This window comes from Staurois parvus, unplaced genomic scaffold, assembly GCF_062004578.1.
Source record: "Staurois parvus isolate SC_StPar_1 unplaced genomic scaffold, SC_StPar_1.0 ptg000169l, whole genome shotgun sequence".
NCBI lineage: Eukaryota > Metazoa > Chordata > Amphibia > Anura > Ranidae > Staurois > Staurois parvus.
The window spans coordinates 2044250-2058148 of NW_028317965.1; the positions used below are offsets into that span (position 1 = coordinate 2044250).

General features: G+C 42.0%; 1 protein-coding gene across 2 annotated transcripts in view; it reads left to right on the forward strand.

Moving 5' to 3' along the window:
- The window catches only part of GTF2A1L (general transcription factor IIA subunit 1 like), a 92601-nt gene that overhangs the window by 24048 nt on the left and 54654 nt on the right, over positions 1-13899 (forward strand). Inside the window, exons 5-6 of one of the 2 annotated variants that reach the window (XM_089676439.1) lie at positions 572-665; positions 1852-2459. In XM_089676439.1, the coding sequence (XP_089532565.1) occupies positions 572-665; positions 1852-2459 (702 nt within the window). The remainder of the gene's footprint in view (positions 1-571; positions 666-1851; positions 2460-13899) is intronic. The other variant, XM_089676440.1, reaches the window with a different exon arrangement.

The following is a 13899-nucleotide window of genomic DNA, read 5'->3' on the forward strand; positions in this document are numbered from 1 at the left end:
GGAAAATAATAATGTTTTTTGCCTTTTACAGTGGTTGACCAAACATGCAATATGTTTTTCTACATTTCACAAATCTGCAGCTTTATAAAGGGGAACATTTTTTTAAACCAGCAACTAGTGGGCATAATTACAAGACCGCTAGATGTGTAGACCTTTAAAGAACATGTGAGATGTGTAGACACCATCCCAACTGACATAAACACGAATTCCCCAATTACACATGTATACTTGTTTATGTAAATGAAGTTGAAAGAACGAGAAGACATCTCACAAAATCCTGGGGGAAACCACAGTGACTGGCTGGAAAGGTCAATTGAATGTTGTTTTCTTAAGATTAGTTGGAAGGACTTTCTGTTGTAGTTTGCTTTTGCTGGTAGACACGAGCATTGTTGCATGTTCATATTGGTGAAATGGAGTGATAATCTGAGCTGAGCTTGTGGTATTGAAGTATTTCATTTCAAAATAAAATGTTCTAAAATTTATCATTCGATTTAGGACACACTTATTTAATATCTGTATTGAAATTTGTTTAATCTGACTAACAGCCATAAACTCATTGATGTTTTTTCAGAATTCATCAGGGTCAAGCACTTCGTTTTCTTTACCCCATGGTATCACATATCCAATCCACCTACCAGCTGGGATGACCGTGCAAACTGCTTCTGGTAAGTTGGTCTTTTAAGATCAACAGCATATTTCATTTACTTGTGGAAAAGCCTACTACCCCCCTTCCCATGTGTGGTAGTATGGTCTGGAATAATTGTGGAAGATCCAGGATAGGTATCTCAGCCATACTGATCCATCACTCTCAAATATGGCTTATATGTATGAAATTACAGCAGGGGCGGACTGACCATTTGTAAACTCGGGCACTGCCCGAGGGCCCGGGGTCAGTAGGGGGCCCCGTGAGATGCCCCTGGTACCTTTTTCATAGGCTTTTTTGAGTTTGGGCAAGGACACAGGGGCCCCATGATCCCCTATTGCCCGGGGGCCCCATGAGTTGTCAGTCCACCCTTGAATTACAGTAATTCATTGTAGCACATCAAGTATGAAAAAAGCTTGTAGATTCATATAATTCTTTGCTTTTTCAGTAGGAACTACACTTCAAAGAGGCAAACCGAAAACCAAATTCAGTATTACTGAGAAAGTAATAGTGGTTTGCCATAGGTGGATGCAGACAACTATAAGAACTAGAGAGAGGATCTAACTAAAATATCTAAAAATGAAAGGCTGTACCGAAAGTAATGCAAAAGTGGGAATACGTTTTTTTGTTAACTTACATAGGTTGTTCAAATATCACATGTGGTAGAGTAATTCTTCCTCTTCTTCATTTTCATAGCAAGTAAATAATGAATTCCAAACAGAAGCAATACGCCACCATTGAGTTCTACTCCCTGACAATTCCTGTCAGTGGTCACAATCGAATATCTTGTCTTCAATGTTGGTTCCCCTTTTTAAACTTCTTCATCCATCTCTGCCCATCTATGTTGTCAACTACATAAACACTCTGTAGCCTTCTGTGGATATCAGACAGCCTGCAAACCTCCATCAAGAACTCAGTAACAACATGTTGCTTCTGCTTGGAATCCAATATTTATCTTCAACGAAAAAGAAGAAGAAGAGGGGTTACTATAGAGGAAGCGTTACTCCACCAACATGTGAAATTTGAACTCCCCATGTAAATTATTACAAATAATATGTTACATGTTACACCCTGAATATAAGTCTAATATGTTAGGAACTTATCCTTTAAACACAAAATTTGTTTAGCACCAGTTTCACATTTATGCAAGATGATGGCAATGACATAGCTTACTGCTAATAAACTTTTGTTTGTGTTCTGTAATCTAGGACAACTTTACAAAGTAACTGTGCCAGTAATGGTAACTCAAGCCCCTGGAGCACCAAGAATTCTTCAGCAGCCGGTTCAGCAGTACTTTCAGCACATCAGCCGTCCTCCCAAACCAGCTGCAAGCACCCAACTGGTTGGGGAGGTTCTAGGTGGGCACAAATGGCAGCAGCCACACGTGACTCAAGCAAACCAGTTTAATGAGGTCATCCGTACACATGAGGGCGAAAACACTTTGGATAATAATTTTGGAAATGCTAATGGAGGACCATTTATTCAGCAGACTGTTGATATGCAGAAGCAGCAACTTGTAAGTAATGTGCTTAATCAGCCATTGAATGGTTTAAAAGAAAATAATTGTAATGATATGCCACCACTGCTGTTTAGTCCCAAGCAGACGGAATTAACCTTGGCTGATAACTCTGAATCTTTGCTGAATAACTTAAACATGGCTCAGACAGTTCAAGGACAGCCAGACAATGACTGCACAAGCCTATTAAAATCACAGGTTGCTGATAATATCGTTGAGCTGATATTGCTGGATGACGAAGATGACAATGGGAATAAAAATCTACCACTGGACAACAACAACACAACCGTACCAGATAAGGTGAGTTGTCTGTCTTGAATGAACAAAGTCAAGTGAGGCTTCGTTTTTTTTATGCTTTTTTATTTTTGCTGCTTTTTTAGTCTGAATGTCAAGCATTGGTTACTTTAAAAAAGAGTCTATGTGGTTGGAAGTATTATTGTTATTATTATTATTATATTACAGGATTTATATAGCGCCAACAGTTTGCGCAGTGTTTTACCAAATGAAGGTAGACATTACAGTTACAATACAATTTGGTACAAGAGGAAACTGAGGTCCCTGCTCCTTAGAGCTTACAATCTAGGAGGAAGGGTTGAGTGATACAAAAGGTAATAGCTGTGGGGGGTGAGCTGATGGAGGAAATAAATGGTGGTTTACTAGGTAGAAGCAAGATAGGTTTCTTTAAAGAGAAAGGCTTGCAGGGATCGTCTAAAGGTGGATAGATTAGGAGACATCCGGACAGATTGGAGTAGGAAGTTCAATAGGATGGGAGAAGCTTGGGAGAAGTCCTGGAGGCGAGCATGGGAGGAGGTAACACAGGTACTAGAGAGCAGAAGGTCTTGGAAGGATCAAAGAGAGCGGTTTGGCTGATATTTTGAGACCAGGTTGGTGATGCAGCTGGGGGCAGAGTTGTGGATGGCTTTGTACATTGTTGTTAGTTTTTTGAATTTTGTTCGTTGGATGAGTGGAAGCCAGTGGAGGGATTGGCAGAGAGAGGTAGCAGACACTGAACGGTTGGTAAGGTGTAAAGTATGGTGTATTGTAGCCTATGTCCTAAGTGCTTCTTGGGTAGAACAATTATTCTACCACTAGGCTTGTGACAGAAAACCTGTGTACTCGGCAATCATTAGTAAAAGGCTTATGGATATCTAAACACAAGCATATCACATGAAACAAGTTCCAATAAAGGGAAAATGCATGGTTTGGCTCAATTTAATTTTAATATTAAAAGGATTGATTGAATTTACTACGCACTATCTTTGTTTAACAAAAAAAAAAATAAACACATGGCCTAGGATAGTTTTTTGGGTAGTGTGTACTGCTGAAATTTCCTTTTCGGCACACTATCTCTTACTGAAACCTCAGACAGAATTGTCACTTCTCTGAATAATTCACCTGTGTGTATACTTCTGCTTGAATGTAATGATTAGTCTTGAACCTTCATCATCTGTTGTTGCTCAGCAATGCAGCACTAGTCTCTAGCTGCAGCACACACTTGCCCTAAGCAGGAATGTTTAAGTAGACTGCTGGACATTCTGCCTGAAACTGATCAATAGATCTGTTTAATGTAAGAAAAATGGAAATTGAAGTACCACACCACTACTGAGAGGTTCAGATACAACTTTATTCCTGTAAGAGTCAGGGGAACATTACAAAAAAAATAATGGATTGTTCTCCCCACTTTTATTGGAATAAAGTTGTATCTGCACCTCTTGGCAGTAGTGGTGTGGCACTTCAATTTCTACTTTTCTTACATTAAACAGATCTATTGATCAGTTTCAGGCTGAATGTCCAGCAGTCTATTTAAATATTCCTGCTTAGGGAAATTTCTGTTTTTCTTACATTACACTACAGGTCAAGGAGACCATCGAGATCCTCCAAGGTATAGAAGCTGCCTGCCCAAGAACCAGATCATTTACACCAACATCAATACTTTAAGATTATTGCAAAAATTATGAGTGTGGCGCTAATTAGTATCTAATAGAACCGTAATACAATATATACTCAATCCCCAAAAAAAATCCAAGATACTCAATACATATACAGTGTCATGCATGTATTCCCTCATGGGGAATATCTCGTGCAAAAACGTGAAAATAAAGTAATATATACTATAATAACATATATACTAATAATAAACAGTGCCACACAAAAAGTGCACAAAGGCATGAACGATAGTTCAAATACGAGAAAAGTCCAAAGTAAATAATAATAATACTGATGATGCTGTGCTTAATGATGAACTTCACACTCCACTCTTCATGCAAAATTATGTGCAGTGTACGTGATTCACACGTGACAATCCTTAACAGCCAAAATGCCCCCTCACCTCCTTCCTTAGACCCCAAGGGGCCAGCACGCTTTCAGGATCACACGATCCTATCAGTATGGATCACTCTCTAGAAAATATCTTCCTCCTCCAGCGTCCACCAATTTAGCAGCCAGCTCCTCCCGGGGTCATAGTAAGACACAAGCAGAGACCCTCCATAGTGCAACCTGTAATTTTATTGGTAATAGGTATAAAAAGTAGATTTCCACTCACAAAACGATGAATCTTCCAGCCTCCTACCACATGCTATGGGTGTACTGCATGGGTAATACACAGGGTGTTCCAATATGGCCCCCACGCCGGAAATGACGTCACCGCGATTACCGGAAGCTCCTCCCCACGTACCGACTAGTTGCGTCACGCCCACTTCGTGACTTCATCAGGTGACCCTGAAGTCATCACGTTGTTATTTCAGTTGCCATTCATTGAACTTTCTGTCTGGAATAAGAACTTTGTATAAAATTACTTTGCCTAATTTGGCCTTTAGCCTGCTATCTCTGATATGGTTTGCTGTTTGCTCTGACCAGCTGTCTGAGGACCACTCTAACATCTGTTTCGCTTGGTAGTCTGCTGTCAGCCTGGTGACACTATGGGGTTGATTTACTAAAACTGGAGAGTGCAAAATCTGGTACAGCTGTGCATAATAGCCAATCAGCTTCTAAGTTCAGCTTTTTCCATTAGTCTTTGGTAAAAAAAAACTTGAATCTGATTGTTTTCTATGCAGAGCTGCACCAAATTTTGCACTCTCCAGTGTTAGTGAAAAAACCCTAGTGGGTCCATCAAAATCTGTGAAATTGATCCATGCAAACATACATTTTCCAGCAGTAGATAAGGAGAAACGTGAAAAGGCTCAAAGAGCTCCTCCTGTTGGCTGGATTTGAGGACCTCCTTGACTAAGCCCCATGGACATGGCAAAATGTGTTGGGGTGTGGCCTGGACAGAGCTGGGCTGAGGGTGCACTTACCATATGACTGTCAGGTGTTGCTGGCATGCTGCATCTGGGGGTTTCTTATCTTTTCATATTGTATGCATTGAGCTCAGATGGGCTCTTCCCCAGACAGCACCCTTAGTGCGAGTCCCTGGACTTGGACACAGGCACATGGCGTGGCACCCCCACTTTTTCTAAGCAGGTTCACAATATTTATATGCAATATTTCTTATTTACTTCACTAAAATAAAAAAGAAAAATGATTTTAAAATTATTTTTTTTTACCCCTGACCATAATAAAGAAAATATATCCGAAAGCACGATATATCCCCTAGAAAATCTAACATTTCCTGAAATATATCCGTTTCACTACAAACAACTGTTGATGATGAATCCAACTCATCTCATTCCCTAATCTTTTCATTATGTGATAGTCGTGGTACTGCCATTTAAATGCAATATACTGTATATATACAGAAGGCTGTGTAAATGTGAGGTTCCAGTTTTGTCTTGAATTCCTCAGCACATATATTGCAGAAAATGTTCCAATCTTTATGAAATGAGTAAATCCCATTAATTCAGTCTTGGTAATTGCCTGTTATCTCTGCTCCCAAATGTAGAAAAGCTGGGTAGCCTGTCATCAATAATATATAGATCCTGAAACCCAACACTTATGGGAGGCAGGTATTCCTATATACAGGCATAAACTTTTTGCTGACGACCTTAGTCCTGTGTGTGAAATCTATATACTGTTTATTGACTGTTTTATAAGCAGGTTGTTGGTTAAAATACTGCACCGACTATGAAACATTGTATATAATTAGGTTCTAAATCCAGCCATCTATCCAGTTCTCCGTCCCTATTGAATAGAATAGGTTTACAGAGAATAAAATTTCATGGGCAGGAGGATTTTAATAAGATCCCATGCAGTAAAGAAAACTAGGCATGTAGTTTTTAAAAGTTTGTATTCTCTATATATTTCATGTGTTTTGATATAGAGAAAACACGCACACACTTACTTTCCCCCACATTGTCATTTGCATACTTAAAAGTGTTACTAAACCCAGGACCTCTGGTCTTCCACAGAAGTACAATTATTTTATTAAATATAAACTGCAAAATACCTTTTCTCTTCAGAAGTTAGAGCAGTCTTGTGACTTCTATCAGTATCCAGCCCACCACTAGCTAAAGTTTGTAGGAGGAGTTTTCTTTCTGCTCTAGGAGGATGTAAATCCCCTGACCCTCTGTCTGGACAGTGCTGATTGGCCTTGTGCTGATCACATGCACTCTACGAAGAAAAAAATCCTTCCTCCCTATCAATAAACACCAAACCGAGCATGTGCATGCCTACGGTTCGGTCTGGAGATAAGAGGTGGTTGCTTGAAAAAGGGGAGGAACAGAGAAGAAATGATCAAACAGCCTTTTTACACAATGCGGAGGATTAACCCCTTAGGTTCCACAGTGAGTATAACAAGCATGCTTTACTGCATATACAGACTGATTTTACTGTTGTGGGTTTAGTAACACTTTAAAACTAACAGATGTATGAATCGACAAATCCGTTCTATACTTGCTTTGCATGTAAACTTATAAACTAATCTGGAAATCCTATTCTCACCTCCCCTGTCCTTCCCTTATCTACAACATCTACAGTCCATAGATGCCCATAATGCAATGGACTTAAAGCGGTAGTATTGTAAACCTCTGAAATGAAAAATGAACAAAGCACATTCTTCTATAGCATGTACTTGCCTCAGCCCAAAGCACTCAGTTTTATTTCTGTCTGCCCATTCCTCTGCTATCTGCATAATGAAGTTCTGACAGTCTATTCCGACAACAGACAATCCTGAGGGATAGAACCAGCCCCCCCCCTCCCCTGGCACACAGCATGTGAAACTGAAGTCCTCTTTCTGTTTGCTCCCCCCATTCCAGTGCCACAATATGGCACCTGCGCAGAAGATTGAAAGGGCTCCGCCTGGCATTTTGGTTCGGCCTTTTACACACATGTGCATACACCCTATACACACTGGATCATGTGCTCAGGGTTGGGGAACGTTTCAGATTTTGATCCTACAAAACCCGAAGATGTGCTGCAGGACTGTCAGGACCTGAAGCCCTGAGGTACATCTGCGCATGTGTTTAATCTTGGAGGGGTGCAGGGGTGGGGTGGAGGTCTCACATTCTCACTTAGAAGTCTCTTCTCCATCTACACCTCCTCCCTGGGCAAACTCATACAATCTCACGGCTTCAACTATCACCTCTATGCTGACGACACCCAAATCTACCTCTCCACCCCTCACCTCACCCCCACTATCTCCGCCCGCATCACTCACCTCCTAAATGACATCTCAGACTGGATGTCGCTACATTTCCTCAAGCTCAACCTCTCCAAAACCGAGCTCCTCATCTTTCCCCCTGCCAACACCCCCCCCATCCTATCCATCATCACCAACAACTCCACTATCACTCCCGCCCCGCAAGCCAAAGTCCTTGGCGTCATTCTTGACGCGAACCTCTCCCTCCAACCGCATGTCAAATCACTCACAAACACATGCAGGCTCCATCTTCGCAACATTGCCAAGATACGCTCCTTCCTCACCCCAGACACCACCAAACTTCTAGTACACTCCCTCATCATCTCACGCCTTGACTACTGCAACTGCCTCCTCACTGGCCTTCCCAAGTGCAGGCTCTCCCCGCTCCAGACCATCCTGAACTCAGCTGCCAGACTCATCCACCTCACCACCCGCTCCACCTCTGCCACCCCCCTCTGCCTCTCCCTCCACTGGCTCCCGATTGCCCAACGCATCAAATTTAAACTCCTAACCCTGAACTACAAAGCCGTTCACAACACTGCCCCTGACTACCTCACCAACCTGATCACCAAGTACCACCCTACCCGTACCCTTCGCTCCTCACAGGACCTCCTTCTATCCTGCTCCCTGGTCTCCTCCTCCCATGCACGACTGCAGGACTTCTCCAGGTCCTCCCCCATCCTCTGGAACTCACTGCCCCAATCCATCAGACTGTCGCCTTCCCTATTCACATTCAGGCGCTCCCTCAAAACCCATCTCTTCAGGGAAGCCTACCCCACCCTCACCTAACGGCCATCCTCCCTCATTCCTCCCACCACTTCATCCCCCTCAGCCACTTCCTACTGTACCTTTACCCCCTCCCTCCTAGATTGTAAGCTCGTAAGAGTAGGGCCCTCTTACCCCTCGTACGTTGTTTGTTGTTGTTTTACTGTGCCATGTATTGTCCCCCCTATTGTACAGCGCTGAGCAAACCCTTTGGCGCTATATAAACTCGTAGTAATAATAATAATAATAATAGAAGTCTTTGCAGCACACTTGATGTTCAAAATTAATTTAAAAAAGTATCCAGTTTAAAGAGAATGAATGGAGAGAAGGCAAGGCACGGGGGCGGACTGACCATTTGGAAACTCGGGCACTCCCCGGGGTCAGTAGGGGGCCCCATGAGATGCCCCTGGTACCTTTTTCATAGGCTTTTTTGAGTTTGGGCAAGGACACAGGGGCCCCATGATCCCCTATTGCCCGGGGGCCCCATGAGTTGTCAGTCCACCCCTGGCAAGGCATGAGGACATTAGGTTTAGGGTGAAGCTCCACATTTAAGCACATTTCTGCTACATATTTCCTTGAATCTACATGCTTAGGACAACTAGCTGTGTGTGAATGATGCCTTATGGCTCAGCGTTTCACAAAATGTTTAATCAACCTGGAATGAGGGCTATATCAGCTGTTAAATAAAGTGTACTCATTATCCTCTGTCTAGAGAACAAGGTTTTCCGTGCGGTTAACCTCGGTGTTCATTTGCTGCAACACAGGGAGGTTGTAACCTCTTTCAGCAAATCTCTCCCGTAACGTCATAATGTTTCTGATGTAGATCATCAGATGAGCTGAGGCATTTGACCCTGATAAAAAAAAAATGTAATTGTAAGGGAAATTGATTTTAATAGCGTATCCTCTCTATGGGTGATGGTATGTTAGCACAAGATGGGGATATGGAAAAGCCTATAGCATGCCTAGTACAGTGCAGCACAGTGGCTAAATGGTTAGCACTCCCGCCTGGCAGTACTCGGGTCATTGGTTCGTATCCCAACCACAGCACCTCCTGCCTGGAGTTTGCATGTTCGCCCTGTGCCTGCGTGAGTTTCCTCCGGGTGCTCCAGTTTCCTCCAACACTCCAAAGACATGCTGGTAGGTGAATTTGATCCTCTCTAAATTGGCCCTAGTATGTGTATGTATCAGGGGTGGACCGACCATTTGGAAACTCGGGCACTGCTTGAGGGCCCGGGGTCAGTTGGGGGCCCCATGAGATGCCCCTGGTACCTTTTTCATAGGCTTTTTTAAGTTTGGGCAGGGACACAGGGGCCCCATGATCCCCTATTGCTCGGGGGCCCCATGAGTTGTCAGTCCGCCCCTGGTATGTATGAATGTAAAGTTAGGGACCTTAGATTGTACACCCCTTGAGGGTTAGGGACCTTAGAATGTATGCTCCTCGGGGGGCGGGGACTAATGTGAATGTACAATATATATGTAAAGTGCTGTGTAAATTGACAGCACTATAGAAGTACCTGAAATAAATAAAAAATAAATAGTATTTCTGGTCTAGTCTAAAATATTCCTTGGTGAGCTCAGTTTGCAGAAGAGTCTTGAGACAATTGATTGGTATGTCCAGAGCTGATTGATCATTACCATCGCACACTCTGCGTGTCGAGATCATACCATCATCTATGAAATTGACCCATATCAGGACATAGCACACTGGTTTACAAAAAGGCCTCCTTCTATTCATGGTGGACCTTCAAATTCATTCTGTAGCTTTAGATGGTTTTTAATGGCCGGAAACATATCCTTGGGCCTGGTTATTAATCATATTTTTAGCTTCACCACCATAATTAGGAATGGTGTGGTGTAGCCCCTTTGGGATACATTTGTTTTTTTTAACAAATTAATGGAGGCTCTCAGGAGCCAATGGGTATGAGTAAAGTTTGGTATGCATGTTGTCCAGGGGCGGACTGACCATTCGAGCTCCTGGGCACTGCCCGGGGTCAGTAGGGGGCCCCATGAAATGCCCCTGGTACCTTCTTTTTTTTTTTTTTTTTTTTTTTATAGGCTTTCTTGGTTTGCTTTGAGTGTGGGCAAGGACACGGGCCCCGTGATCCCCTGTTGCCCGGGGGCCCCATGAGTTATCAGTCCGCTGCTGATGTTGTCAGATATTGACCAAGCAGTATGTTGATAGATAAGTAAACCCATAGTCCTTTACCAAACAGAAAACAGAACTTAAGCAGGATTATCTGATTTCAGAGCTCAACCATCTATAGATGAGTATTAGACACATTTGAGACCGCAGACTGGCTCACCAGGTCCCCTATGTGTCTCTAGTAAACATGTGCGATTCGTTTAGTTAGGAGTCAAAATTGGGACAAAATTTTCATTATTTGAAGAATCAGATGTATCCAAAGTTGGGGGGGTGCTAAAAACGCAACTGAAATGGGTGCATTTAAAGGCCCCTCCCCGCTTTGACTGCAGTTTTTAATGAGCTCTTAAAGTGACAATCTACTTTTTGGTCTGCAAAGACAGAACCGTAAGGGTTCATATACACTTCAGCTGCTAAACTGACGTTCAGGAGCTGTTGAGCGTTTTTTTCAGCAGCCCCTGAACTCTCCCTAATGTTTTCCTATGTGTCCGTGTACACATCGTCGTTTACAGGCAGTTGAGTTTACAGTCGTTTTTTTGAACGCACCAAACTTGCGTTCAGGAGTAGATTTTACCGGCGTTTCAAAGCCAAACACGGTTAATCGCGTTTATAAGCGTTTGCGTTTAGAAGAGTTTTTTTAACTTTTCCATGTCCAAATGCTGTCCAGAGCCTTTTTTCCTCATCAGAAAGGCATGCAAAGTGTTTTCCATGTATTCAAATGGACCCGGCACACCAGCGCAATCAGTTCCAGGTTTCGAGTGAAAGGAAAAAGTAGAACGTGCTGCATTATGCTCATGATGGGATCCATAGTGAATACAACCAGAAAAGACAGGAAATCTCAACACATACTGCTCTCTCTGCTTCTTCTCTCTCTATTCCTCTCCAAATGTTTGAAATAGTTCATTTTTTACTATTTTGCAGTGCATTCTGGGCATTTGGGAGGGTCTCCTGAGGTTATCTTTAAAAAAAAAAAAAAAAAAAAAAGCTTCCAAACCAAACGCGCATAATCGCGGTATACAAACGCGGCTAAACCTTTTTTTAACCTACGTTTTCCAGCAGTCAGTTTCCATTGTTTAGAAGAGTTTTCCAAACGCCCCGTGTACATGAGCCCTAATACAACTGAAATACCATTCAGTCTTAAAGCTGAACTCCAGGCAGATATAAAAGACACATATAAATACAGTTTTGTACTAATAGAAATATCAATCCTTATTCGCATTAAATGAAAGAATAGTAAATACCTGTTTTTTTTTAAATTTGGAATTCGGATCTGGCAGTCCACTGTACACAGGGGCAGACTGACCATTTGGAAACTCGGGCACTGCCCAAGGGCCTGGGGTCAGTAGGGGGCCCCGTGAGATGCCCCTGGTACCTTTTTTCATAGGCATTTTTGAGTTTGGGCAAGGACACAGGGGCCCCATGATCCCCTATTGCCCGGGGGGGCCATGAGTTGTCAGTCCGCCCCTGACTGTACAGCAGAGCTCAGACAAGGGGAATGAAAAGCAGCACATGGCGTGAGTTAGTTGTGCTACAGTGCATGCAGCATTTTCATATAAGGTGAGCTCAGGTCTTCTGCCCTTCTAGACTGTGCAGCAGAGCTGGTTAAATCTCAGGATTGGATGCACAGAAATACAAATCCATAGTCAGATAAAACGGCTCCCCTATATGTATTTCATGAATGTATTTAACTGTTTGCCTGAAGTTCAGCTCCAACAATAATCCCTTCGTATTTGCAACGGGCTGACTAGACAGGGAAATTGATTTTTGATCCGCCATAAATACAGTTTTTATATGATGAAGTTAGTGTATGATTCACTTTGCTCTGTTGTTAGATGCCTAATGCAATATTAAAGCAACTTGAATTTAGCATTTTTATTTATCAAACAAAAAAATCTTTTGCGTCTTCATGTTTGTGTTCTGAGCCATGTGTATTCAATGATTCTGACTTAAACTCTAGCTGACAACTCTCCATGTAAATTGGTTTTTAGAAGCTTTTGAAAAATGAGGCAGTAAAAATATATTGATTTTATTTTTGTTTAGTTTACTGGGGATCTGCAAGAGCCCTTAAGACGCTCTATTCAGCTTTGTTGCTTTGAGACACTGAGTATTATATATATTGGGTAAGACGTATAAGGAACTGATAAAGCTTTGTTTTTTGGGATGCTGTATGGACTATGGTTTCAATTTCAATTAGGCTTTCCTACATTTATTTAGCAAGAAATTCTCAATATACAATAAAAATACAGATAAAACCGCAAAAATGAGTCATCTTCAAATTCTTTGTGTTTTTTTTTTTTTTATGTATATTTGTCTTTGCAGATAGAGAAATAGAAGCTGGAATGTTTTCTGGGCTGTCTGCTTTTTTTCAATATGAAAAGAGAAGTATGGCCAAAGCTTTTTTAGCCGTACTTGTGGGTTACAGAAGTACAATTACTTTTGTCCTCCTGTGAACCAGGATCACTTTATACTGGGCTTTTGCCCTTTATCAGCTGACCAATTAAGCAGCTCCAGGTTGGGGAAACATCCCGACAATATTGTCGGGTCCATCCCGCTGTCTGATTGACCGCTTACTCCACCTTTCAGTTCATGGCTGAGATCCAGAGCTAGCCGCTCCTGCCTCCTCACTAGCCAGGCACTCCAATGAGCTCTGAAGGGGCAGAACAGAGGGCAGTGACTGAGAATCACCACTTTCCATTTAGAGTAAACAGAGAACTGAGCGATCGGTGGTCATATGATCACTCAGTTCTCTGGCTTAGAGTATAGAGGTGAGTATGCAGGTTTATTTATTTATTTTGTTTAAATCCCATACTTCTCCTGATCATCGCCATACCTCATACCAAAGTTCTGACCACTGCGATACCCCATACCAGCGTCTGGCATTTTAGGGTCTCTACTGATCAATTTTCAGATTTATATCCCATAGTTTGCAGACTCTGTAACTTTCGCACAGACTAAATAATATACACTGTTTTGGGTTATTTTTACACAAAAATGTAGCAGAATACATTTTGGCCTAAATTTAAAAAGAAATATTATTAATTTGCAAACTTTTATAACAAAAACTAAGTAAAATTGTGTTTCTAAATTTTCAGTATTTTTTCATAAGAAAAAAATAAACCCAGTGGTGAATAAATACCACCAAAAGAAAGCTCTACCTGTCTCCCAAAAAATGCTAAAAATTAATAATTGAGTAATTGTCACTCAGTGTGACCGTGCTGAAAGCTGAAAATTGGCCTGGACTGGATGGGAGTGAAAGTGTTTGG